The sequence below is a fragment of the Pongo pygmaeus genome, chromosome 2, assembly GCF_028885625.2.
Source record: "Pongo pygmaeus isolate AG05252 chromosome 2, NHGRI_mPonPyg2-v2.0_pri, whole genome shotgun sequence".
Classification (NCBI taxonomy): Eukaryota; Metazoa; Chordata; class Mammalia; order Primates; family Hominidae; genus Pongo; species Pongo pygmaeus.
Genome location: NC_085930.1, coordinates 206,912,154 through 206,939,195, shown reverse-complemented (window position 1 = coordinate 206,939,195; position 27,042 = coordinate 206,912,154). Strand labels below are relative to the sequence as shown.

The following is a 27,042-nucleotide window of genomic DNA, read 5'->3' as shown; positions in this document are numbered from 1 at the left end:
ACAGGCATGCGCCACCACGCCCGGTTAATTTTTTGTATTTTTAGTAGAGACGGGGTTTCGCCATGTTGGGCAGGCTGGTCTCGAACTCCTGACCTTAGGTGATCCGCCCGCTTCAGCCTTCCAAAGTGCTGGGATTATAGGCATGAGCCACCGCACCCGGCCGAGAAGTATTTTTTTTAATAACACTTTTTTTTTCCCCTAGCTCCATCATCTGTTTGCTTTGGCCATCACAACACCCACACTCTTTTAAAGAAGGTCTCCAAGGTTAGAAACTTCTCCCACTCTAATTTGGGTAAAATATGAATATGTTTGTAACACACTGAGGCACGCCATCTTCCTCACGTCCACGCCTGGACTCCGTGGAAATCAGAGGACTCCATCTTCGGGAGATTTGCTTTCCTAGCGCTGGCCGCATCTTTAGCACTCTGTGGCCCCGTGATACAAGTGCTGGAATCTCTCGGGCTCAGTATTACTAAATGAGTAGCCAGCTGCATCATGCAGGGACCCAGCAGGAACCAGATGGCACGTTCAAACAGGGACAAGTCAGGAGGATTTACAAAGGGACGATTCACAAAGCGGTGGAGAGGGGAAGGCAAACCACAAAGGGTAATGCAATTACACCAGCTGGTGAGGCAGAGCTGTTACCCATGCTAGGCCCAGAGAAGAGAGCCAGGGGAATGAGTGGTTCCTAGATACCTAAGGCAGAGATTCGCGTGCAAAGAGCTGCCTTGAGACGAGTGTGAGTTTGGTTGATAGGTGCAGCCAGTTTGAGACAAATCTACAGGGAGGAGTCAGGAGAATAAATACTCGGATCTCACTTTCTTCCTCCCCTGTGATTTGCCAAACCTCCTTCTTAGCCAAATACCACTGGAAGCCAGAGGGCAAGGGAGCCCATTGAGGCCAGCCTCCTGGGGCAGGGTGGAAAAGAGTGGGAAGTGGATCTGGAGGGGAAAATGGAAGTTATCTGGCACGTTAAATAAATAAAAAGTGATATGACCAGTGATACAAACCAAGGATTAGAGTTTGTCCAATTGCTTGCAACTGGAGTCCTTTAAAAAAAGAAATCAGCAGGCACAGTGGTTCATGCCTGTAATCCCAGCACTTTGGGAGGCCGAGGCAGGCGGATTACAAGGTCAGGAGTTCGAGACCAGCCTGGCCAACATGGTGAAACCCCATCTCTACTAAAAATACAAAAATTAGCTGGGTGTGGTGGTGGGTGTCTGTAGTCCTAGCTACTCGGAGGCTGAGGCAGGAGAATTGCTTGAACCCGGGAGGCGGAGGTTGCAGTGAGCCGAGATTGCGCCATTGCACTCCAGCCTGGGTGACAGAGTAAGACTCCATCTCAAAAAAAAGAAAGAAAGAAAAAAATCAATTGATCCCTAACTTAAATGCCTCCAGAAAAACCTTCAGCTTTTGTTTTATGAGTGGATTTCCAAAATCTAAGCTACTGTTACTCATGTTCACAGACCAGTCTCTGACATGATTTATCTGTGATTCTGAATATTCTCCTGTCTGAATATTCTGGCATATGGCAACCAGAAATGGCCCCTACTTCCCACCCACTGAGGAAGAACCACGTGGTGCCCCACCTGGCTGAATGGGAGCTCTTAGGCAGACACCATTCTGGCCCCACCAAAGAACCCTGGTAACAGACTTTGTGGGTCCTTCCTTCACCAGTACGCTCTCCTATGGGTCCAGGTCGGAGTGGGAAAAGCAGGGAAAGGGGACAGAATTTGCTGGGGGAACCATAGCTGAGCACTGGAGGAAGAAAGCACCTTCCTGTAACTTTCTGCATACTGAGAGAAACCTAGAAAATCATCCTTTTTTTTTTGAGACGGAATTTTGTCTTGTCAACCTGGCTGGACTACAGTGGCGCCATCTCTGCTCACTGCAACCTCCGCCTCCCAGGTTCAAGCGATTCTCCTGCCTCAGCCTCCCGAGTAGCTGGGACTACAGGCACACGCCACCACGCCCAGCTAATTTTTGTATTTTTAGTAGAGATGGGGTTTCACCATATTGGCCAGGCGGGTCTCGAACTCCTGACCTCAGGTGATCCACCCGCCTCAGCTTCCCAAAGTGCTGGGATTATAGGCATGAGCCACCGCACCCGGTGGGAAATCACCTTTGGATCCTTGTGATGGAAAACACTAGGAAGGAAAGCCCACAGCCTTCTAAAGTCACAGTCACAGGCAGGGCTGGGGCTCAATTTGTCATCCTCCCCGGCTGGACCCCAAGGACAGAAAGAGTGAGTGGTCAGCTACATGGTGTGACTTGAGGGGCTTCAAAAGTCCTGCTGAACCCCAAACTATCTCCCTGACTGCCCTGAGTTTCTGTCTGAAGTTTCCATCATTTGAGTCATTTCTTTGTGCTAAGAATTTGCTTCCAGAAGTTGCCTGCTAAAATGTACATGCTGGCCGGGCGCGGTGGCTCACGCCTGTAATCCCAACACTTTGGGAGGCCACGTGGGCAGATCACCCTGAGGCCAGGAGTTCAAGACCAGCCTGGCCAACACGGTGAAACCGTGTCTCTACTAAAAATACAAAAATTAGCTGGGTGTGGTGGCAGGTGCCTGTAGTCCCAGCTATTCAGGAGGCTGAGGCAGGAGAATTGCTTGAACCTGGAAGGCGGAGGTTGCAGTGAGCAGAGATCACGCCACTGCACTCCAGCTTGGGCATCAAAGCGAGACTCAGGCCAATAAATAAATAAATAAATAAATAAATAAAATGTACATGCAGCCATAAAAGGATATGGGACTTACTTTTCATTCATTTTGTTTGCTGAACGTCTCACTTCCCTTCTTAGGTTTCAAGAACTCTGCCCCCTCATAAGAATTTGGAGGACACGGAGCCTATCTTCTGCCATAGACACCTCGCCAAGGGGTACAGCATTGCCATGCCAGTCCTTCTTGTACTCAGGGCAGGGGCACGTGACCCACGGTCAGGAACTGGTGACGCAGCAGAATTTGGGGAGCGTTTATTTCAGCAGAGGGTGGCAGGGGTGGCTGCAGCCATGCTCCCACAGTTACTGCTCATGGCATGGTTTGGGCTGAGGTCAGGAGTTCGAGACCAGCTGGTCCCAATTGCTACACAGCATGTTCTGTTCCTGCCCATTTTCCAAGCCTGTTCCTCAGCCTTCCCGAGAGTCCAGAGCTTACCAATATTCTCTTACTAAATGTGTAAGCTACTTAAATCAGACAGAACCGTCTTCAGTTGCATGAGACTAAGAACACTGCCTGATACCAGAAGTGACGCATTAACTCAAGAGAAGCCGTCAGTGCACCAGCCACAGATAGATGCATTTGTCTAATTAGCTAATTGTCACATTAGGAAACAGCAGGACCCCAGGGAAGGGTTTTGTTGATGAGGAGAGGAAATCAGGAGAGTCTGGTCTGATGTTGCGTTGGCTGATGGGACTTGCCCGGAAGGCTTCAAGGCAACCTGAGAGACATCCACGGCACTCGGCCGGGCGCAGTGCAGGAGGGAAAGGTGGGGCAACGGCAAAGCCTAACAGGACCTGCCGCTAATGCTATTGAATGTGGGGCCTGAGATGGCCTTGTTCAAACCTCTGTAGAGCATCCAAGGGAAGTTTCTGCTTTGTCAAAGTAAGACCACCGATTTTATCTCTTTGATTTGCCTAAACATTTCTGCTGACAGTTAGTCTGCATGGTAATAGCTATCAGTTTGTGGGATTTCTAGCCTCTCTCCCTCCCCATCCCTCCCCCATTGCATTTAATTCCTTTATGATTTAGTAAGCAGGGATTAAAAACTTTGAGGACAGTGTAAATTCTAAACTACCAAAGGACGGGGGCTGTGTCCTTGTTATCTTTTCTCTCAGAGAGGAGCACAGACAGTGTTCATCAGTCATTGAACAGAGGGAGAAGGGAAGCTAAGAATCCAGTGAATGCAGATACTGAACATCTGCTAAGAAGTTGTAAGCTATTTTTTGTGAAGAGTTAGGAGGGTTCACAAGTGAGCAGAATTCATTCCTTTCTGCATTCCTCTTTACTTCCCTTCAGAATGAGGACTGTCTCTGGCAGTTGGCTTACTGACTGGATAGACTCGGGGCCAGTTATTATTCTCTTAGTTTCTCCACGGAAGAGTCATGTCTGTCTGCCAGAGACTCTGGGTATGAAGCCAGGGCACCTGGAGAGGGCCCAGCTAGAGGTCCATTATTTTATTTATTTGTTTATTTTTTGAGACGGGGTCTTGCTCCATTGCCCAGGCTGGGGTGCTGTGGTGTGATCTCAGTTCACTGCAACCTCCGCCTCCTGGGTTCAAGCAATTCTCCTGTCTCAGTCTCCCAAGTAGCTGGGATTAATTACAGGCGCCCGCCACCACACCCAGCTAATTTTTGTATTTTTAGTAGAGACGGGGTTTCACCATGTTGGCCAAGCTGGTCTCGAACGGCTGACCTCAGGTGATCCACCCGCCTCAGCCTCCCAAAGTGCTGGGATCACAGGACCGTTCTGACGGCAGTGGCCAGTCACACAGCAGGTGAGAGACCTCATCTTATGATCTTATGTCAGATCCTCCAGCTGTGCTTTGAAATTCTTTGTTGTTATTGTTGTTGTGCTATGAAATCCTTGTCCCTGATGAATCCCCAGGGCACTGACTCACCATCTCTAGCACCTGCTCTTGGAGTGCTTTTTCCAGTAGGTTGCATTGAATTGCTACCCTTTCGGCTCCATGGATGTCACCAAGGGGAGGACACCACAAAATAATCCAAGGGAAACCACGAAGGAACAATAAAAAAAAACACACACACACAGGCTGCATTTAATTTAAAAAATATGAGACACGTTGCCTTTTATTTCTAAAAAAGTCACTTAATAAATATTTTACCAAGATAATAGGATGAATTATAATGATGGAAAAAGAACTTGGGCGGTGTGGGGGGGTGGACGATGAGGAATGGAAACATGTTAAATTTTAATTGAAACTTCAATTCGTCAGACTTGGCCTCTGCATCACATCTTGAAAGCCGGCAGAGAAAGCATCCTGTTGTGTGCAGACCGAATTTCGAGTCTTGGCACACAGCCAGGTCAGTAAACAGAGGACCAGTGGCAGCGGCTCTTGATGACCTGAAGCAGAGGCTTCTTAAAAGTGAGGACGATGACAGTGCAGGCCACCAGCAGGGTGAGGCAGCTGGGGAGGATGAGCACGAGGTAGAGCAGGCCCAGGTCCAGCTGCTCCCACTTGCAGTCCCGAGGCACACCTCCGGGCAGCTCCGTCACACGGATGATCTTGGAGGAGAGGTTGCAGGTGACCAGGGCCCAGTCGGCCACCGTCTGCCCATGCTGCAGGGCCCCCCAGCCGTCCACCCCACAGCAGTCATATGGATTCTGACTGAGGTAGATGGTCCGCAGACCTCTCGAGAGCTGCTCAGACACAGCCTTCTGGGGAAGGGCTGTGAGCGAGTTTCTACGGAGATCCAGGGTCTCCAGGGCCAGGCTGCCCCCAAACCTTGGGAAGGTGGTCAAGCAATTTCCCGACAGATCTAAGTCCCTGAGATTCCCAAACCCAGAGAAGTCCAACGCCATAAAGCTGGAGTGGAGGCCCATGTTCCTGAGAGACAGGACCTGTAACATGGGGGCAACATCCCGGAGTGGGGCGAGGCTCCCATTCAGAACCCCCCAGTTGCTTGAGAGGTCTAAGTAGGTGAGGGAGGTCCCTTGGAATGGGCAGTCTGGCAATGCCCCCAGCCCACAGCCCTCCAGAGAGAGGCTCCTTAAAGATGCCATATTCCTGAAATCCACACAGCTAGGGGGGCCCACCCGGTCCGAGGCAGCTGACAGGGGACAAAGTGAGATCTGATTGTGGCTCACGTCAAGTGTAGTGATGTTCCTGGCATTGGCGAAGAGGCCAGGGGGGACGCCCAGGAGCTGGTTGGAGCTCAGGTTGAACAAGCGCAGGCTGCCCAGGCAGCTGGCCAGCCCCGGAGCCAGGTGCAGCTCCGACAGCTGGTTGTGGCTCAGGTCCAGCTCGGTGAGCGCTCCGGGGGGCTCGTGCTCCCGAATGTGAAGCGTCATCAGGCAATTCTGGTTGAGGTTCAGGTGGGAGAGGGAAGGCATTTTCCTCAGGAAGCCATCTGGCAGGTACTGGAACTGGTTCTGGCTCATGTCCAGGAAGCGGAGATCTGCGAGGTCGCTGGAAGAAAATTCTTCCCAGAGGTTGACGGTGGTGATGTTGGTCACATTGCCGTCCACGAGGAGGAACTGGGCCACCATCTCCCTTGGCGACGAGGTGTTGTACAGGTCCCGGTAGAAGCCCATGTTGTTGTCGCGCAGCAGGAGGGTATGCAGCTTGCTGTACTGGGGCAGCAGCGGGAAAAACAGCAGCTGGTTGTGAGACAGGTCCAGCGTCTCCAGCTCAAAGGCAGCCTCTCCCCCGGTCGCAAGGAACCACTCCAGGACGTTGTAGCTGACGTTGAGGAGCCGCAGCTGCGTGAGCCCGAAGTCCACGATGCAGGGGAGGTTATTGAAGGCCAGGTTGAGGTGTCTCAGCTCAGTCAGGCCATCAAAAGCGCCTCCCTCAATCTCAAAGATGTAGTTCCTCTGCAAATCCAGCTCCCGGAGACGCTCCAGGCCCTCGAAGACAGAGTCGTCCAGCCGCATGATGGTGTTCCTCGCCAGGGACACGGACTGCAGCGAGGAGAGGTTCTGGAGCATGAGGGCTGCCATGTCCTCCGTCAGGGAGTTTCCTGACAAGTCCAGCCTCCGCAGACCCGGCAGGGCGTGGAGTGCGGCTGCCGTCTCTTTGTAGTTCTCCGAGAGGCAGTTGTCCCCCAGGACCAGGCTGCGCAGGAGGCCTTGCTCCTGGAAGGCGCCGTGGCTGATGCGTTCCAGGTGGCAGCTGTGCAGGCTGAGGCTCTCCAGGAGAGGGTAAGGCTGGAGGGAGTGATTCCACAGGGTCTTGAGAGGGTTGGCATCCAGGATGAGCATCCGGGCGTGGGGCGGGAGGCTGCTGGGCACCGAAGCAAGGCTCTGCCCTCGGCAGTCAGCGGCTCCACCCACCTGCAGCCAAAACCACACTGGTCAGCAGGGAGGAGGCCCAGAGGCAGGCATTTATGCACAGAAACTTAGTTCACTTATCAGACTGTCCCTGTAACTGCTGGGGATGGCTCTAGAGATGTTCATTTTAAAAATAGGATAGACAAGGCCAGGCACGGTGGCTCATGCCTGTAATCCTAGCACTTTGGGAGGCCGAGGCAGGTGGATCACTTGAGGTCAGGAGTTCAAAACCAGCCTGGCCAACATGGTGAGATCCTGTCTCTACAGGAAATACAAAAAACTAGCCAGGTGTGGTGGTGGACACCTGTAATCCCAGCTACTCCGGAGGCTGAGGCAGACAATTGCTTGAACCCAGGAGGCAGAGGTTGCAGTGAGCCGAGATGGCGCCACTGCACTCCAGCCTGGGCGACAGAGCAAGACTCCATCTCAAAAAAAAAAAAAAAAAAAAAAAAAGGACGTGAGAGCTTTCACCATCCTGAATTGTACAGGGAAGTAAAGTGGGTCTGGAGGGGAGAAGTGAAGAGCCAGTGGCCGTGCTGGGACTGGAGCCCAGGGCTCTGAAAGCCCAGTTCAGTGCTTTTCCTAAACAGGGTTCTACTCTGATCATGCAGAATAAGGAGGCAGGAGAGACGAGGCCACCCTGCTCACACTGCAGAAAGCACACGTGCAGGATACTTTAATTCAGCCCCGTGTTTTGCAAAATTGGCAAAAACAACCATCAGCCATAGGATGTCATTTAGGTGTCTAGGACAAAAATGGTTTTTTTGTTTTTTGTTTTTTTGAGATGAAGTCTTGCCCTGTCACCCAGGCTGGCGTACAATGGTGTGATCTCAGCTCACTGCAATCCCTGCCTCCTGGGTTCAAGCAATTCTCCTGTTTCAGCCTCCCAGGTAGCTGGGATTACAGGCACATGCCACCATGCCCAGCTAACTTTTTTTGTATTTTTAGTAGAGACGGGTTTTCACCATGTTGGCCAGGCTGGTCTCGAACTCCTGACTTCAGGTGATCTGCCCGCCTCGGCCTCCCAAAAGTGCTGGGATTACAGGCGTGAGCCACCGTGCCTGGCCAGAAAGAAGTTTTAAGTGATAAGATAGAGGAGCAATGGCATTCCTTTGTACAAGTTCGTCAGTAATACAAGGGCAGTGGTTGCCTACAATTGTGGGCTCAATCCCAGAGGGCAAGTGCAGCAGGGCAACAGAGGAGGAAAATCCCGAGAGAGAGGTTAGAAGAAGCACAGGTTTGGAGGACAGACTCAAGTCTGAATCTCGGCTCTACCACCACTAGCAGTGGAATTTCTTGGACCCTCGCGTTCTTTATCTGATAATTAAAATAAAGCCTTCCAATAATTAAACATTGATAGCGTATTGACATATGGAAAGCTAAACTCTTCTGTCACCTCAGCCTCTGTCTCAGAGAAATACCAGTCACCTTCTGTTCCATGTCTTTCTGGATCTTTCCTAAGATATTACCTACCTTTGTCTAAAAAACAAAAATAAGACCATACTGTGCAAACTGTTCAGTAACCTATTTTTGTCCCCCTGTCAATAACATATGACAGAGTTATTGCCTTGGCAGTACAAATAAATGTGATCATAATCTTTTTAGGAAGCATATGCATTCATTTCATGAATAGCACAGTGGTTGAGAGCAAGGGTTCCAGGGTCAATGCTTTTGATCAAATGGGTGACCTCTGGATGGTTACGGAATCAAAAGAGACCTCCATTACCCTGCCTGTAAAACCGAAATTATACTCGTCATTTTTGCATAGCTTTTTTTTCAGGATCAAGTGTGACTGTTTATGTGAAACACATTTACTGTGCTTAATAAATGTTAGCTATAATTATTAGGATGATCTAATTAATCATCTCCTATTGTTGAGCATTTGGGTTTCTCTAATTTCCAGATGAACATTAGAAAGGATTTGCCAAGTTCTTTCCACATCCCCCTTCCCTCTTTGGTATTTTGATTTGGATTGCCTTATAATTACAAATTACTCTGGAAGACAGCTTATATCTTTTTTTGTGTGTGTGATGGAGTCTCACTCTTGTCATCCAGGCTGGAGTGCAATGGCGCCATCTTGGCTTGCTGCAACCTCTGCCTGCCAGGTTCAAGCGATTCTCCTGCCTTAGCCTACCAAGTAGCTGGGATTACAGGCGCATACCACCACACCAGGCTAATTTTGTATTTTTAGTAGAGGCAGGGTTTTGCCATGTTGGCCACCCTGACCTCAGGTGATCCACCTGCCTTGGCCTCCCCAAGTGCTGGTATTACAGGCGTGAGCCACCGCACCCGGCCAGGTGTGTGTCTTTGTGTGAGTGGGTGTTGCGCTCCTCCCTGCGTGCGGACTCACTGGAGAATGTTGTGGTCAGGGGCTTTCTTCACGCTATGGGGTGCTGTTCTACCACAGCTGCTGCAGTCGTGGGTCCCACCTCTGCAATTCCTTGTGGCCCCGCTGAAGTGATGTAGAAGGACCCTATGGCCATCCCAGAAAAGCTTACCATGTCCACTTTCCTTTTCTTTCTTTCTTTTTTTTTTTTTTTTTTTTGAGATGGAGTCTTGCTCTGTCACCCAGGCTGGAGTGCAGTGGCTCCATCTCAGCTCACTGCAACCTCGGCCTCCTGGGTTCAAACGATTTGCCTGCCTCAGCCTCCTGAGTAGCTGAGATCACAGGCGCCTGTCACCATGCCTGGCTAACTTTTGTATTTTTAGTAGACACAGGCTTTCATCATGTTGGTCAGGCTGGTCTTAAACTCTTGACCTCAGGTGATCTGCCTGCTTCGGCCTCCCAAAGTGCTGAGATTACAGGTGTGAGCCACCACACCTGGCCAACGTCCACTTTCTAATAAGGTCAAACGGATAATGTGATGAGGGCCAGTGGAGGGCACCCAGACTCTCCAATTCTCAGTCCTCAACTCGGAAGAGCCGCAGGAAACCCACTCTTTGGGCTTCCTGGCAGTCAATTCTCTGTTCCTGCCCACTGGGCCAGAAAGTGTCAAGCAGAGGGTCTAGCCTGGACTCCGAAAGGCTGTTCATTTATCTCTCCTCCTCCTGTGCCTGGTAACCCCTGAATAACTACTGTGTAGTTAATCCTTTATTGCCTCTGTAAGAGAATGCTGGAGGTCAAACATAGCAGAGATTAATAATAATATGAGTGATAACGGATAAAACGCATAGCACTGACTACCTACCAGGCACTGTCCTGAGTGCTTTACATGTATTAACCCATTTAATCATCAGTCAACATAGCATGATGTTACTGGTAGATGTTATTATTACGTATATATTCTACAGACGGAGAAACTATGACCTAGAGTGGCCCCAATGTCACCAGCTAAGGGTGGGGCTGGGTTTAAACCAGGCCAGTCTAGCTCGTAACCTCTATGTCATATTGGAATAGACTCTAGCACAGTGGTTATAGGTTACCACTAAAAGAGGTTAAAAACCGTGACAGCTATGCTTTAAGAATACGTATTTGAATGTAAGTGTTAGCCCTGACATCCAATTTGTCTTCCCAGTGCCTAGTATATAATATGGCTCAAGAAATGTTTATTAAATATGTGGGGTTTTTTTGGTTTTTTTTGAGATGGAGTATCACTCTGTCACCCAGGCTGGAGTGCAGTGGCACGATGTCAGCTCACTGTAACCTCTGCCTCCCAGGTTCAAGCGATCTTCCTCAGCCTCCCGAGTAGCTGGGACTATAAGCACGCGCCACTATGCCTGGGTAATTTTTGTGTTTTTAGTAGAGACAGGTTTTTACTATGTTGGCCAGGCTGGTCTTGACCTCTGACCTCGTGATCTGCCCACCTCGGCCTCCCAAAGTGCTGGGATGACAGGCGTGAGCCATGCACCCAGCCTAAATATGTGTTTCTTGAGCAGACTTTTGATATCATTGTTATATAGATGAAGGGGAAAATTACTGGAAATTTCTCAGTTTGGACCCAAGTCTATTTTCACATCTAGGCTGAAAGCCCTAGAGAAGGCACCTGTAAAGGCTTGGGTATCCACCCTCTGGATCTTCTTAGCCTGAGCGTGGTCCAGGCTGCTGCTCTGCAGTGCAGCATGGCAGCAAGCCCTCCCTGCAGCTACATAAGCCTTAGAGGTCGACTCGTCCACAAACTCCGAGGCAGGCTTCTCCAGCTTTCATGCACCTCACCCAGAGATTCTCATACCATTGGTGCAGCTCAGTCATCCAGTTTTTGTTTTGTTTTGGTTTTTTTGTTTCTTTTTTTGAAAGAGTCTCACTCTGTCACCCAGGATGGAGTGCAGGGGTGTGATCTCAGCTCACTGCAACCTCCGCCTCCCGGGTTCAAGTGATTCTCCTCCTTCAGCTTCCCGAGTAGCTGGGATTACAGGCATGCACCACCACACCCAGCTAATTTTTGTGTTTTTAGTGCAGACGGGGTTTCACCATGTTGGCCAGGCTGGTCTCAAACTCCTGACCTCAGGTGATCTGCCGGCCTTGGCCTCCCTAAGCGCGGGGATGACAGGTGTGAGCCACCGCGCCTGGCTTTTTTTTTTTTTTTTTTTTTTAAGACAAGGTCTGGCTCCATCACCTAGGTTGGAGTGCAGGGGCATGATCTCAGCTCACTGCAACCTCCACTTCCCAGGCTCAAGCCATCCTTACCTCTCAGCCTCCCAAGTAGCTGGGACTATAGGTGTGTGCCACCACACCTGACTGATTCTTGTATTTTGTAGAGATGTGGTTTCACCATGTTGCCCAGGCTAGTCTCCAACTCCTGGGCTCAAGTGATCTGCCTGCCTCAGCCTCCCAAAGTGCTGGGATTACAGGCCTGAGCCACCGCACCCGGCCTGAATCATCCAGATTTTTAACAAGTTGCTCTTGTTCCAAGAGGCTGCCCTAGGCTGCTCTCGGATGCCTCCTATCCTCGGCAGGTGTGAGAAGGGTGGGGCAGGGACTGCCTGGCTCTTCCCAGGCAGCATCTTAAAATCCTGTGGTTAAAGAGCAGCTGCACATGGCCCCGTGCTAGGCAGGCACAGAGCGACTCAGCCTCCTTCATTCTCTGCGCTTCCTGATGGACAATCCGTCAGCTTTCCGAATGGACCAAGCCTTGTCGGGACAGGAGCAGCCGACAGATCAGGGTTCAAGGGAAAACTCACCAACTTGCAGCCCCCCTGGGAAGCTGCTGTGGCCGTTCCGCTTCTGTCCCTCCAGTCCACTGCCAGGAAGTGAAAACCCAGGCAGAGCCAAAGGGGCAGCAACTCCATCTCAAGGGCAGCCCTGTTGACAGAGAGCAGGGAAGAGGTAAGTCAGAGAAGGGCATCCCAGAGGGCTGTTTGTATTCTTGAGAGAAGGAGCCAGTTCCAGTTCTATGTGGTCTTGGAGCTCCATAGAGGTGCAGCCCACAGGTTACTCAAATACCTCCATTTAGCCAAGACTTCCAGCCTTTCACTGAAACTGTTGACAAGAACTCAATTTTCTTTTGCCTCTACCACTTGATGGACGGGTGGCTGAACGCTACACTTCAGTGAGTCCAGCACAGAAGGGAGAAGCAAAAAGCTTGAGTGACCAGGCCTCCAGTCACCTGGAGTTTCCCATATTTTGTAATTCTGCTGAAGTTTTCCTGCCTCCAGTTCCAGTCGGCCTGATGCATCCCATGAGCTCGGTAAGTACTTGCTGAGTGAATGAATGAACAATTGGAGAGTGGACTGGGACTGAAACACGGATGGGGGCCTCAGTCCCACAGAGTTACTCATCAGCTGCTGATGTGAGGCTGTTACAAAAGCGTTGATCTCTTTGGTTAACTCATTTGACTATGACCCTTTGAAAAAAGAGGTTTGATATTTTGCTTGGACAGGGGGAAAAACGGAGGGGAAAATGAAGAAACAATCTTTGGGTAGAATAAAGGTGGTTAACGAAACGTGGTTGCCAGCCCGCTTGCCTGGCCAGTGCACACAGAACAGCAGTAATGAGAAGGCTTGAAGGTATACACGCACCAGCAGAGATTCAGAACTAAGAGGAGCCATAAGGGAAATGCAATATACTCATCACATCTGCCAGGTGAACAAAGGCCCAGAGATACTACTCAAGGTTGTGGATGAATTTAGTGGCAGGGCTAAGAGCAGCCCTGCCTCACTCCCCGAGCTCCGATGAATGAGCAAGGCAGTTTCTCCCAGCAGCGAGGCTGCACTCACTGCTGCTCTGCTGGGGACCTGACACCCAGTGTATGCCCCCAGCTCTGCCTTCTGCAGACCCAGAGACAAGAGCTGGCCCCAGCATTCCATCTGCCCCCTTCCTTGACACCTACCGGAGGCCCAGTGTCTGTCCTCCCATCTTCTCCTGGGCCAGCGGCACCAGCTCACCCTACCTGCTCGCTCTAGCCACTCAGGGGCCTCCTCTTTCCTTTCTTCAAATGCATTTAGGGATCTTGAAGGCTCATTTTACCTTCTTGATCAGATTTGAATGCTCACCAGTGCAAACAGACTAATTGAAGAGCTAAATGAAACCGGGTAAGCCAGCTTTCACTTCAGGCCAGGCCATCTCCCCTTACTACAGAGAGAACTTCCAATGCAGAATTCACCAGAACTTGCCACACACTGGGAATCCCCTTCCAGACCCACTTCTGCCTCTGCACCCACACAGGAATCATTACGATGTGGCTGGCACAGGGGAGAGAGGGCAGAAGCAGAAGTGTACGGGTTCCTGACCTCAGGATCCCCCCAGCACCCTTCCCCACCCCCACGCCCCTGAAACCTTGGATCACCACCACTGCCCACCATGAGATAAGTTTGCACAGTTTCAGATTTAGTAAATTACAAGGCATCATTTCAATGCTAGATACATCCTTATACTAACAAATTGTTTATCTGACATTCAAACTTCACTGGGCATCCTGAATTTTATTGAGGGGAGATGGGGAGGTAAGAACCCTCCCTTCCTCCCTGGCCGCCTCTGACAGGCGTGGGGTGGTACCTGCTGCTGTGACTCCGACCTTTCTAGAAGAGCCAGCCCTGTATATTGAAGAACTGAATCTAGACATGTAAGGGGCAAGAGTGCAGGTCCTTCAGTGAAAAGGTAACCTTCAGACTGGAAGGCAAGCTAGGCTTCGTGTCACACTCAGGATGGGCATTTTAATTTATGGGTCATCAAGAATTTTGCAAGTTTAAAACATATCCTCTCCTTCCTCCTAAACTCAGCCAACCAGCCCAGATAAAAACTCTTGCTGTGGCCCTGGGTATAGCTCCTTCTGGCAGGAAGCAGCAGGATATCATGGGAAGATCATGGAATTTGGAACCAAGCAGACCAGAGTTTGAATTCTGCCTCTGTTATTTGTTATTTGTCCTTCAGGAATTCTGACAAAGTCTCCAAGACTCAGAGAATCCGTCTACAAAATGGGAGTAATAATAATTATTCCAGAGTTGCATGAGAATAAACCAGTCTCATGAATGTGAAAGGGCTTTGTGGCTGTAAAGGTAGTGAGTAACACAATTATTAATTATTACTTGTGAGTTCCAAACACCAGTGAGTTGACTGAGTGCTGGTTATTCCTGTGTAATCTCCAAGGTAGTTCAACAGCTACACAAAGTCTAAAACAAAGGCTTGAGTAGTGTGGCTGGAAGGATGAATTATACCAACTAGACGTGTAAAATGTATGCAGGAAGCTTCCATTAAAAACTCTACATTCATAAATTGCAGAGCAAGGCTAGCCCTGGGCACAGATGACTATGCTGGCTGACAGTGGTTTGTCCCCAGAGCTGCGCCTTCCCCTTCCCTGCTCTCCTCAGTGTGGCAGGGCTCTGACTTCTGAAGGTTCTGAATCTCAAACTCTGCCGTCACCTGGCCTCAAACTGCTGTCACCTGCCACAAACTCTGCTGGTTTAGTCAATGGAAGACACTCCTCCTGGGAGGTCAGACAGCAGAGGGCAGAAAGAATCCAGCGTATTTCTCTCCCTTCCTCTCTGCCTTGGACACAGACATCCTAGAGTTTCTTCCGCTGACCCCTAGGCTCTGGTGACACCACCTCCTCCTCTTTGTTTTTGTTCGTTTTGTTTTGTTTTTTGAGACAGAGTTTTGCTCTTGGTGCCCAGGTTGGAGTACAATGTTGCGATCTCGGCTCACTGCAACCTCTGCCTCCCGGATTCAACAATTCTCCTGCCTCCGCCTCCCTAGTAGCTGGGACTACAGGTGCCTGCCACCACGCCCGGCTAATTTTTGTATTTTTAGTAGAGATGAGGTTTCACCATGTTGGCCAGGCTGGTCTCGAACTCATGACCTCAGGTGATCCACCCGCCTTGACCTCCCAAAGTGATGGGATTACAGGTGTGAGCCATGGTGCCTGGCCCACCTCCTCCTCTTGTCCTCACCCTACCTAGGTGAGGATAAGAAGCTTCCTGAAGCTGCTCATCGCTGTATTGACTATTCATTTGCTGCTTGCTTTCTCAGCCTTTTCCACCATCTGTTGCCACTTTCTTGCATTAAATATCCTCTGTCTTAAATAATCTGGGCAGTTTCCGTTTCCTGGTTGGACCCTGACTAATACAATCATGTGAGAATGGCCAAGACCCAGTGCTAAATTAGAAGTATGTAATGACTGTAAAGAATTAAAAGGCTTTCAAAATAGTGACCACTGAGGTTGAGAAACACTCTTCCTAGAGTGTGTAGCTGCAGAGAGCTTCCTCAGAGCCATGGCACTGCAAAGAGTCCAAGATAAACAATCCTCTTGCCATATCTCTGCAAAATCCCGTGACTCATCCCCTGCGCGCACAGGACTGCTTCCTCTCCCCCGACACATCCTCAGGGCTGAGGACCACGCCACAGCGCCTGCAGCTGTAAGAGGGCATCTAAGCTAGCGTGTACCCAGCATGCAGGAAAGGTGGAAAGCCCAGCCGCTTCCCAAGGGACTGCCAGCTGGTGAGTGTTCCTGGGACCCTGAGCTGCCTGTTGCTCCTGACTTGACAAGGTTTGGCCCATTTGGAACACTGCCGCATTCTAACTAGTTCTCATGGAATGCTGTGAGTCTACTCCATAGCCAGCCTTGTCTATGAAGATGTGGTGTTGCTTTTTAGGCAGAGAAGACAACATGATTTTCTGCCTCCAGACCTGGTCATAGTAAGAAAGTGGTAAAAAGATTCATTCATAAAAACAACATGAACGGAGGTTGTATTCTGCAACAAGAGAATGCTGACAGTGAGGAAGAAGAACATATAGCCACTGCAAAGAGTCTCCTTTGTTTTAGAAATTATGTTTGTTTGCGAACAGGTGCGGTGGCTCACACCTGTAATCCCAGCACTTTGGGAGGCCAAGGAGTGAGGGGTCGCTGGGTCTCAGGAGTTCGAGACCAGCCTGAGCAAGGTGGCAAAACCCTGCCTCTCTAAAAAAAAAAAGTACAAAAATGGCCGGGCGTGGTGGCTCACACCTGTAATCCCAGCACTTTGGGAGGCCGAGGCAGGTGGATCACCTGAGGTCAGGAGTTTGAGACCAGCCTGGCCAACCTGGTGAAACCCTGTCTCTACTAAAAATACAAAAATTAGCTGGGCATGGTGGCGGATGCTTGTAATCCCAGCTACTCAGGAGGCTGAGGCAGAAGAATCTTGAACCCAGGAGGCAGAGGTTGCAGTGAGCCGAGATCACGCCATTGCACTCCAGCCTGGGCAGCAGAGTGAGACTGTTTCTAAAAAAGGAAATGCTACAGAGTAGCTCAGATCTGAATTTTGCTATTGTTTTGTTTTTAGAAAAGGATGCCGGATTTCTACTATTTAGGTGCACGCTGGATATCTGAATTGTTATCCCGGCCAGAGTGACAGCCTCTCCTTGTTGGGGCTGCTGGGACAACTCACCATCCCCACCCCCACCTCCCCTGACTGCTACTATGTGAGCAGCTGCTGCCAGAGCTGGGACCGGAACCTCTCTGCTAAAGGCGCTCTGAGCAAGTGCCATACGTATGTTACCACGTAGTTAAGAATTTTCTCCTCAAAGTAATCAGAGAAGCTGAAAAAGCTTTACGGAAAGAGGTCTCCTGGAGAAAGTGGGCAGCTCTCGGGGCACTCTATGGTAGAAACAAATATTTCTCCCTGGGTCTGGGGGAGGGCTCTCCAGAGGCAGACTGCGCACAGGTGCAGCGTGTAAATGTGTGACAGCGACACTCATGGACACACAAGGGCACACAGTGCCAGATGGAGGGCTCCATGAGAAAGGGGGTCTGCCTTTGACTGCGAGAAAAAGAGCAATTGCATCTGGGATCTGGGGGAATGGGAAGGGCAGCTGGTCACAGACCACCGAGAACAGATGATACAGAACAAAACCAACCCCCAGTCTGTGACCACTTCCAAAAGTCCCTTCTCCAGGAAGCACTGGGAAGTCTCAAGCAAGCAGCTCTGGTCCCTCTGGTTCTTAGCAAAACATTAGGATGACCTCAGCTTTCACCAAATGTCCAAACTCAACACCCCCATGGTGAGAGCTCCTGCCATTCTGAGCCTCTGAGTGTGGTGCCTTAAGAAACAGGGTACTGTCCTGGTGGAACGCCTGCCAGAAACACTTGCCCTGAATCCAGTCATGAGGAAAGCCTCTGACAGATCCGGGCTGTAAGACATCCTGCAAGGTAACTGGCCTGGACTTCTCAAGAGTCAGTCTTCAAAATCAAAGAAAGGCTGGGGTGGGGCTGGGGGTGGCTATTCTAGATTACAAGTGACTAAGAAGCATTTAACCAAGTGCAGTGAATCAACCTTGAGTGGATGTTGGAATTTTTTTTTTTTTGAGACAGAGTTTCACTCTTGTTGCTCAGGCTGGAGTGCAATGGCATAATCTCGGCTCACTGCAACCTCCGTCTCCCGGGTTCAAGTGATTCTCCTGCCTCAGCCTCCTGAGTAGCTGGGATTACAGGCATGCACCAGCATGCCTGGCTAATTTTGTATTTTTAGTAGAGATGGGGTTTCTCCATTTTGGTCTGGCTGGTCTCGAACTCCCGACCTCAGGTAATCCACCCAACTCAGCCTCCCAAAGTGCTAGGATTACAGTCGTGAGCCACTGAGCTGGGCCGGATGTTGAATTTTAAAGAATCTCTAACAGAAAAATATGAGACAATTGGGGAAATTTAGATAGGCACTAAGTGATGAGTTTTCAGATGCGCAGATGATATGAGGTTATTGATAATGTCTGCAGGTCGGATAACAAGCCTGTGGTTATGTAAGACATCACCTTTATTGTTAGGAAATGCATGCTGAAGCACTTACAGGGAACTTTCATGATGTCCGTAATTTATGTAACCTACCTTCAAATGGCTCAATAGAGACGGTAAAAAGCAAAATATTACTACTCGGTAAATTTAGTATTGTACTTTCTTGTAAACTTTTCTGTAAGTTTTAAAGTACTCACATTTAAAAATGAGGAAAATGAAATAAATGTTCCTGAAAAGAGATGTTAAATTATGGTAATCTTTGTCCCCATATTTCCAGGAATTATTAACATACCTTTTTCAAACACTCTTCTCAGAAAGGTGCTTAGGAAACATTTGTTATGTTAAAAATGGAAATACAGGTTGGGCACAGTGGCTCACACCTGCAATCCCAGCACTTTGGGAGTCCGAGGCGGGTAGATCACCTGAGATCAGGGGTTCGAGACCAGCCTGGCCAACATAGAGAAACCCCGTCTCTACTAAAAATACAAAAATTAGCCAGGTGGCCGGGCGCGGTGGCTCACGCTTGTAATCCCAGCGCTCTGGGAGGCCAAGGCCAACAGATCACCTGAGGTCAGGAGTTTGAGACCAGCCTGACCAACATGGTGAAACCCCGTCTCTACTAAAAATACAAAAATTAGCCAAACATAGTGGCAGGCGCCTGTAATTCAAGCCACTCGGGAGGCTGAGCCAAGAGAATCATTTGAACCTGGGAGGCAGAGGTTGCAGTGAGCCGAGATCAGACCATTGCACTCCAGTCCGGGCAACGAAGTGGGACTCTGTCCAAAAAATTTAAAAAAAGCAAAGAACTGATTGTGATCTTTGGTAAATTAATACATTCCTATATTTTGAAAAAGTAAATATTCAAATGGTGGATGCATTAACAAGAACTTGAAATTGAGGATTAGAACAACAGACATTTAGAATTGTGATGTGTGAATTCAGAGCTTGTGATTTGCTTCTCTAGCTTTCTCTTAATAATGAATTTGTTAAAATATAGACAATACAATGGTTTTGACTTTTTCCCCCCTAAGAACTGTCTCACACCCTGCAGGTAGAACAGAAAATTGGCACACTTTTTCTGAAGAACAATTTAGCACAATTTATCAAAGACCTTGAAAGTCTGGATTCTTTTTGATTCAATGATTCAATTTCTAGGAATTTATCCCAAGGAAATACAATGTACATAAAAATATTTTAAAAGGAATATTCATTGTAACATTAGTAATAATAATAAAAAAGTGGAAACCATCAAAAGTCCAATAATGGAAGCACTGGCTAAATAAGTTGTGATAAAACTACATGATAGGAATGACGTGGTGTGATAAAAAATGCTTTGCTAGCAATATATTGATTGATGCAGAAAGATGTTCATAATAAAATAATATCAAGGAAAGGAAAGTGTAAAGCAGAATGTGTAGTATAATCCCCAAGTTTGCTAAAAGAACATGCAGGCCAGAGAAGTGAAATGAGAGGCACACGGCGGCTTGGCGAAGGCAGTGCGATGGTTCCCAGCACTCGTTAAACGTAGATCTCCGGTTCCCACCCGAGCCTCGCACTCCTGGTCAGCTTGGGCTCTACCGGGGCTTGTGGCAAGAGACTCTCTGGGAATGGATGAGGCTCTGCCTCCACCTGGAGGGGGATTTAGAGGCGACAGCAACCCTTCTTCCCTTGGGCCCTTCCCACAGCGACTCCAGACAGCCAGTGTGAGGAGCCTGCTTTGAGCACCTCCCTGCTCAGCCCTCATTTCCTCAGGGCCACAAATAAGCCAGCTGGCTTCCCTACGTGGTCAGCATCAGCCTGGTAGAGCCAGCAGAGGTCAGTTCACCTCGTCCTGTTCCATGCCCACAGGCTGCATCTGGCCACAGGTCTTAATAAATGCAAACCTGCTCCCACTGGGAGGTGACACCTCGCCCTTGCATGCTGGTGGTGACTGGTGGTGGGTCCTCGGTGTCACCTTTCTATAGGAGAGACCCACACAATCTCTGCTGATAGGTGCTCAACCGCATAACGCATTAGCATCTGATTTCCCTTCAGTATCACAAGTTTGTTGCCTCTGCTCACTTCTGAGGGAGTGACTACCTGCCACCGCCCTTCTCGATAAGAAGGGGCAGGTGGGACCTGTGTAGAGGAAGGGACCCTGGGCTGGGGAAGGAGACCTGGGCCCAAGTCTGGCTCCTTCGCTCTGGTGGTGGCCATGGAGGACAGCACTTGCCTTGATGGCCTCACAGGGTTGTGTCGAGACTGAATGGGACACTGTGTGTGAAAAGGCTTTGTCAATATAAGGGAATGTTTGGACTTCAAGTTCAGTGCGGGGGGACCCCACCAAGGCCTGCAGGAGGACACTCCCCCACTGGAGGGGGAGAGACGCTTTCTATAGTGAGACAAAGTGGTGTATTAATCAAAGGGAAAGCAGAGTTCCTCTGTGCAAACAGCAAGCTGGTGTTGAGGGAAATATAGTGAAGGAGAAGGAGCTTTCGTCCCTTCTCCCGCCCCTGGGAGCTGCAGTGTGTGGACCCTGGGATGTCCAGGGGAGAAGAGAGCACCCAGGGTCCATGGTAGACTGTGGGCAGGGATTTTTTATGGGTGATGACAGCGGCTTAGTGGCCACAGTGGGAAAACAATGAAAATATATCCCCCCCACCCCGACTACTGGGTTTCCTTGAGAAAGTGTGCAATTGAAGAATGAAAGGATATGAATTCCTGACAAGAGGCTGATTCAAAGGTCAATTCAGTGGTGTTCGAGGTCTGCATAATTGCTCCCAGATTCTGTCCAGGCTCTTCACTGTGACAGCTCACGCTTACTGAGTGCTCACCTTGGAACACGGGCTATACCAGGTACTTTACATATAATTCCCACAAAAATCCTAGCAGGTAAATGTTGTCATCTCCATTTCACACTTGGTCAATGGAGGCTCACATAGGTTTAGGCCATATAGCTAGAGAATGTGAGAGCCACAATTCAAACCCAGGTCTGTGACTTCTGCATCAACTCAACCTCAATACCACAAGCCCCAGCCACCCTGGTTTGCCTGCGATCCTTGACTAAATCACGCATGCCCACACGCTCTGTCCTCTGTGGGAAAGGCTCTTTCGCTGGTCTTGTTCGCCTGCAAAGCTCTTATTCATCCTGCCAGGCTCAGTGCTGGTATCACCTCCTCATCACAAACTAATAGTTCAGTGGAGCAATAACCCAGTAATTCATATGACAGTGGATTACAGGTAGTTACAGTTCCTATGGAAGTTTTCTAATTTCTTATTATTTGTTTTTTATGATCATGACAAGGAATGTGAACAGTTACTAGGTACTGTTAGTCATTTAACTTTTCCTCAACAACATACATCTATCCATCTATCTACCCTTCTGTCCATCTTTCTTTCTCCTTTTTTTTTTTTAGAGGTCTTGCTATGTTGCCCAGGCTGGAGTGCAGTAGTTATTCACAGATGGAATTGTAGCACACTACAGCCTCAAACTCCCGGCCTCAAGTAGTCCTCCCACCTAGGGCTACCGAGTAGCTGGGGCTACAGGCACACAGCACCACCCACGCTACCTTTCTTTTTTCTTTTTCTTTTTTTTTTTTGACAGAGTCTCACTCTGTCGCCAGGCTGGAGTGCAGTGGTGCAATCTCCACTCACTGCAATCTCTGCCTCCGGGGTTCAAGAGATTCTCCTGCCTCAGCCTCCCAAGTAGCTGGGATCACAGGCACCAGATCACCACAGATCACCATCACACCCGGGTAATTTTTGTATTTTTAATAGAGATGGGGTTTCACCATGTTGGCCAGACTGGTCTCAAACTCCCGCCCTGGCCTCCTAAAGTGCTGGGATTACAGGCGTGAGCCACTGCGCCCCGCCTGATCGTGCATTTCAGAGTACATTGCAGTCATTGATATACTTTCCTTTAAATATTTCAGAATGCATATCAAGGGATTTAACTTTTTTTTTTTTTTTTTTTGAGACGGGGTCTCGCTCTGTTACCCAGGCTAGAGTGCAGTGGCGTGACCTTTGCTCACTGCAACCTCCGCCTCCAGGGTACAAACAATTCTGCCTCAGCCTCCCAAGTAGCTGTGCCATGCGGTGCCTGATATTCTGAACAGCACCCCTGAGTGTATCATGGGACCATGGTCTTCTGTGGAGACAAAGCAAGATGGGGGCTGTCAGAGGCCTTCAAAATGGCTCTAACATTCTCTAGCCAGAGAGCCTACAAGAAAACTGGGGATTTGGAAGGAGATGAGAAGCTGAATGGAAGCAGCAGCTTAAGGACCTGAGGAGGGGCCCAATAACTGAGAACAAGAGAAAGGCCATTGGGGGAGGCCCATGAGGAGGTCTCAGGGTGTCAGGCTGGCTGGTGACAGGGAGACCACTAACTTGCTGAAGTTGAAGGAGGTGGTCCAGGGCCAGGCAGGGAAAGCCCTGCTCCCCACTGAGCCTGCAGGGCCAAGGGAAAGGGCTCAGCCTTGGTGTCTGAGGACCACAGAGGGTGACCCTGCAGGGCCGAGGGAAAGGGCTCAGCCTTGGTATCTGAGGACCACAGAGGGGAGACACTGCAGGGCTGAGGGAAAGGGCTCAGCCTTGGTGTCTGAGGACCACAGAGGGGAGACACTGCAGGGCTGAGGGAAAGGGCTCAGCCTTGGTGTCTGAGGACCACAGAGGGGAGACACTGCAAGGGCAGAAGAGACCTCAGGGATCAGGGCTGGAGCAGGAGAGGAGTGAATGACAGTAGGGAGGATCAGCAGGAGTCCGTGCCCAGTTGACATCTGAAATGGAGTGACATGAGCTTAGGAGAACACGATGTGTACCCCAGGATGGGCCTCTGCCAGGCACTGTGGGTGTGGGGCTGCCTGAGACACTTAGGTCCTGCTTGAGAACAGACAGGTGAAAAGACGGAGCCTTACGTGCTCTCTCCTGGGAGAATCCCCTCCCGGTCCTTCTCTTTCTTGGAAGTGGCAGCAGAAAGTTGCTTGGTGCACATGGCGCAGCACCTGCCTTAGGCAACCTTTTGGGTTGGGGCTGGAGGAGGGGAGTCCCTGTGACCTCACCAGGCTTTGTGGCCGCATTGAGCCTATCCAGTACCAGCCTGCTCCTCGCGCCCACCTCGTGGGTGAGGACCATGACAAGGTTCCACTTCCTCCTTTCTTCACTCTGTTCACTCTGAAATCCCTCAGGCATTAAAGTGAGAAAAGACACATTGGCTTGGGCTCAGCACCTGACTCCATTCGCTCTGGAAGTTGGTTGGTTTCGCCTACTCACATTCATTTCTCCTTCTGGTAACAACTCCTCAATTCCCCTTTGAGAAAATCACCGCCTTTCTTTCCTTTTTTTCTTTAGAAAATGTTTAATTGTAGTAAAATACACAAAACATGAAAGCGATTATCTTTTTTTTTTTTTTGAGACAGAGTTTTGCTCTTGTTGCTCAGGCTGGAGTGCAATGGCACAATCATCTCGGCTCACTGCAACCTCAGCCTCCAAGGTTCAAGTGATTCTCCTGCCTCAGCCTCCTGAGTAGCTGGGATTACAGGCATCCACCACCACACCCAGCTAATTTTTGTATTTTTAGTAGTGACGGGGTTTCACCATTTTGGCCAGGCTGGTCTCAAACTCCTGACCTTCTGATCCACCTGCCTCGGCCTCCCAAAGTGCTGGGATTACAGGGATGAGCCACCACGCCCGGCCGAAAGTGATCATCTTAACCATTTTTAGGTGTACAATTCAGTAGTGTTAAGTACACTTATACTGTTGTGCAACCAACCCCTTTCCTTTCTTAAAAAGTCTGTATGTTTGGGTCTGATCCCAGCTCCTGGTTCCAGGGTGGGGCCTATGAATAAGGCTGGGCCCGTGAGAGCACTCAATTTTCCTAACACAGGCTCGTCATAAAAGCCAATCCCACGAGAATCAATCCAAGGGCAGTTGCTAGAACTCATGGAAAGGAGACTTGCTCTTTCTGTTTCAGACGCCAAACCGGTAGGAATATAGTTGGAGCTGCAGGCAGCCATCTTTGCCACCAGCTCCGGGACTTGCCTGGTAAAGAGGCCCACAGAGAGGAAGGCAAAGCTGAGGAAAGGAGACAGATGGATTCCTGGCAATGCTGTTTGAGCATTTGGACTCAGGCATGCCTGAAACTATTGCCCATACACTTTTCAGTTATTTGAAACAATAAATCCTTTTTTTTTTTTTTTTTTTTTTGCTGAAGCATATTTAAGTTGGTTTTTTGTCATTTGCTACCAAACCAATCTATCTAAGAATCTGATTCTTGAACTCGGGTTTATTGTTGCACATGAGGCTTATAAGATCCAAGCATTGATGTCCTTTTTCCTTCACGTCTCTGAGCTTTCAGAAATCATCACCTAACCTAGCCCTGAGCCCCATCACAGACTGACCACATGACATTTGTTTCATGATGAAGTTGAGAAAAATGGTTTGGGAGGAAAGTGAGTATAATAAAGAAGTTCCACCAAAGGCAAAAAAATGATAAATGTCACTGATGTGCAATGACACATCAACAAGCATCAGTGAGCACAGACATCTCTAAGTGTGTTATACACACAGTATGTCCTGAGAAAGACAGTGTTTTCAGTCGTGGTTGCAAGTCCACCCTCTCCTGACTTCTGAGGCTCTAAATGGATCTGCGCCTGATGTGAGGCACAGGCATTGTCCGTACGAGAGTCTGGTGCACAACTTTGCAGTGTGGACGCACACCACAGCCAGAATGCAGGTTGTCATCAGTACTAGCATCTCTCTTCCAAAAGAGTCAAGACTAGAGACAGACAGGTCAATGTATTCTTAATGCACACCCCAGAACAAAGATACTAGGCATCTGCTCTGTGTTTTGGCGTCTACCATGTATGTCTCATCATCAAAGAGCAGGAACTCTTGGATGATGAATTTAAAAACTATGAGAGATTAAGTTTATATGTGTTTTCATGAAGTTCCCATGAGGTTACTCATTAGATGAAAGCTGGGTGTGGTGACTCATGCCCACACTCCCAGCACTTTGGGAGGCCAAGGCAGGAGGATTGCTTGAGCCCAGGAGTTTGAGACCAGCCTGGGCAACATAGCAAGATCCTGTCTCTACAAAAAAATTTTAAAAATTAGCTGGCATGGTGGTGTGCACCTGTTGTCCTAGCTACTCAGGTGACTGAAGCAGGAGGATTATTTTAGCCCAAGAGTTTGAGGCTGCAGTGATCTGTGATCATGCCACAGAACTCCAGTCTGGGCAACAGAGCAAGAGCCTGTCTCTAAAAATAAATAAGTAAATATATATTTTTTAAAAAGTGCCTTCTTTGTGAAGCTGAGTTTGTTTTGTTTTGTTTTGTTTAACCTAAAGGCAGGAGTTAAGGTTTTTTTCCTGGGCCCATGATTCTATAATCTCCTTTAGGAACTCTCAGGCATACACATACAAACCTAAGGGGTGTGTGAGGAGAATAAATAGGTATTATAAATGTAAAGCCCAGCAAACCCTCAGCATCCACAGGAACAGTCTGTGTGTCACAGCCGGCAGGTGAGGAGCACACAGGAAAGGATGGAGGGCCATAGACTCTGAATGTTTCTAGCACCCAGACTCCTAACAGGCTGTGCCCACCATGAAGAAGCCTCCAGTGGGGTCCCCTCAGCCCCTCCGGAAGCACAACAGCCCTGACCGGCCCTGTCCGGAGGCTCCATTCTTAGGACCCCGATCCGGCTTCCTTCAGTCCCAGCCACCAACTGGCACGTGTTCACCTTCTCTCAGAGGCAGCACAAAGCCACACCAGTGCCTCCTTACTTCTTTCCGTCTAGCTCCTGGGTACGTGGGGAAGTACGCTGACCCCTTCAGAAGCCTGCCCACATGGAGAGGCCAGGAGGGTTACGGAAGAGCATCCGAGTCTTAGTCGCCCTCTGATAAGCCACGGAGCTAAGGCTAGGCTAGGATCCAAGTCACAGAGCCCCAGTGAATCTCCCAAGGACAAACGTTCTGTGGGAGAAGGGGCTTTGCACATCTTCACAGCTGTATCCCCAAGGCCTTGGACAGGCCTGTCACGTGGATGGCATCTGTGAATAGGTGTTCCTGTTAACCAGTCTTAGTGTCTTCATCTATGAAATAGTGGTTCTCAATCCACGTTGTGGGACAGGGAAGGAGAGCCCAGTGCTCAGCATGCTGAGTGTGCACAGAGCGGTCTCATCATATCCAGCCGCCCAGCCCAGGGAGGGAGCATCTCTGTTCCCATTTTGCAGATGAGAAAACTGAGGCTCAGAAACCTTAACTGTCTGCTCACATGCTCCCTGCAGAGCCAGGACTCAAACCCACGTCTGAGTCTGAAGCCCTCGTGGTTTCCACTACATCGCACCACCTTTTTCAGCTCTAAGTGCTCCTGGAGGGAGGTATTTCCACCTCCACCCAGAGCTGCAGCCCCCACTCCCAGCACAAGAGCGGCGGCGCCTGGATGCAGCAAGCCACAGCTTCCTCGTCAGCCCTGAGCCGCGGGCCGCGGACGCTGACCTCCTACCACCCAACCTCGCTCGAGCTCGCCCACCTGGAGAAGGGCCCCGGCTGTCCCCCGGGGACGCCCCCACGCAGGAAATACTCACGGCTCCCGCAGGCGCAGGCGGCTCCGCGGGGCGCATCCTCTCCGGGGGCTCCGGCCTCCTCGAGAGCAGCCGATCGCGGGGCTGGGCTACCTCCTTTCTGTGGGGCATCAGATTATTTTAGCACTAGCGGAAGGAACAGACGGAAACTGAAGTCACATGGAGAGCGGGCTGCTCAGCGACTCAGCACAGGCTCACTCAGATCGGGCCTGCTAGAGGGAACCGCAGCGCGGGGCGCGGGGGATGGGGCGGGCTGGGGGAGCTGGCGCTGGAACACCTGCCGGCCTAGTGGCCAAGCAGCGGGGATGTGTAAAGGATTTTCCAGCAATGCTAACGAGGCTCCCC

The 27,042-nt window shown here is 49.7% G+C and overlaps 1 protein-coding gene and 1 long non-coding RNA gene across 2 annotated transcripts; one reads left to right on the top strand and one right to left on the bottom strand.

Moving 5' to 3' along the window:
• Positions 1 to 4,774: 4,774 nt before the first annotated feature.
• Positions 4,775 to 27,008, bottom strand: NRROS (negative regulator of reactive oxygen species). Its single transcript, XM_054480488.2, has 3 exons — positions 26,701 to 27,008; positions 12,128 to 12,248; positions 4,775 to 7,012 (listed from the first exon to the last, which is right to left on the bottom strand). Exons 2-3 carry the CDS (start codon positions 12,233 to 12,235, stop codon positions 5,042 to 5,044), a joined length of 2,079 nt encoding a protein of 692 aa, XP_054336463.1. The 5' UTR covers positions 12,236 to 12,248; positions 26,701 to 27,008; the 3' UTR covers positions 4,775 to 5,041.
• Positions 15,711 to 18,379, top strand: LOC134739108 (uncharacterized). The gene is made up of 2 exons (XR_010125618.1): positions 15,711 to 15,878; positions 16,700 to 18,379. It is a non-coding gene; the product is annotated as an uncharacterized LOC134739108 (long non-coding RNA).
• Positions 27,009 to 27,042: the final 34 nt, after the last annotated feature.

Bases quoted from the DNA above. Each gene is read 5' to 3' on its own strand.
- NRROS (XM_054480488.2), bottom strand. From the start codon at position 12,235: ATGGAGTTGCTGCCCCTTTGGCTCTGCCTGGGTTTTCACTTCCTGGCA. The intron at 7,013-12,127 runs GTGAGTTTTCCC...TTTTGGCTGCAG, and splicing joins CCCAGGGGGGCTGCAAGTTG to GTGGGTGGAGCCGCTGACTG.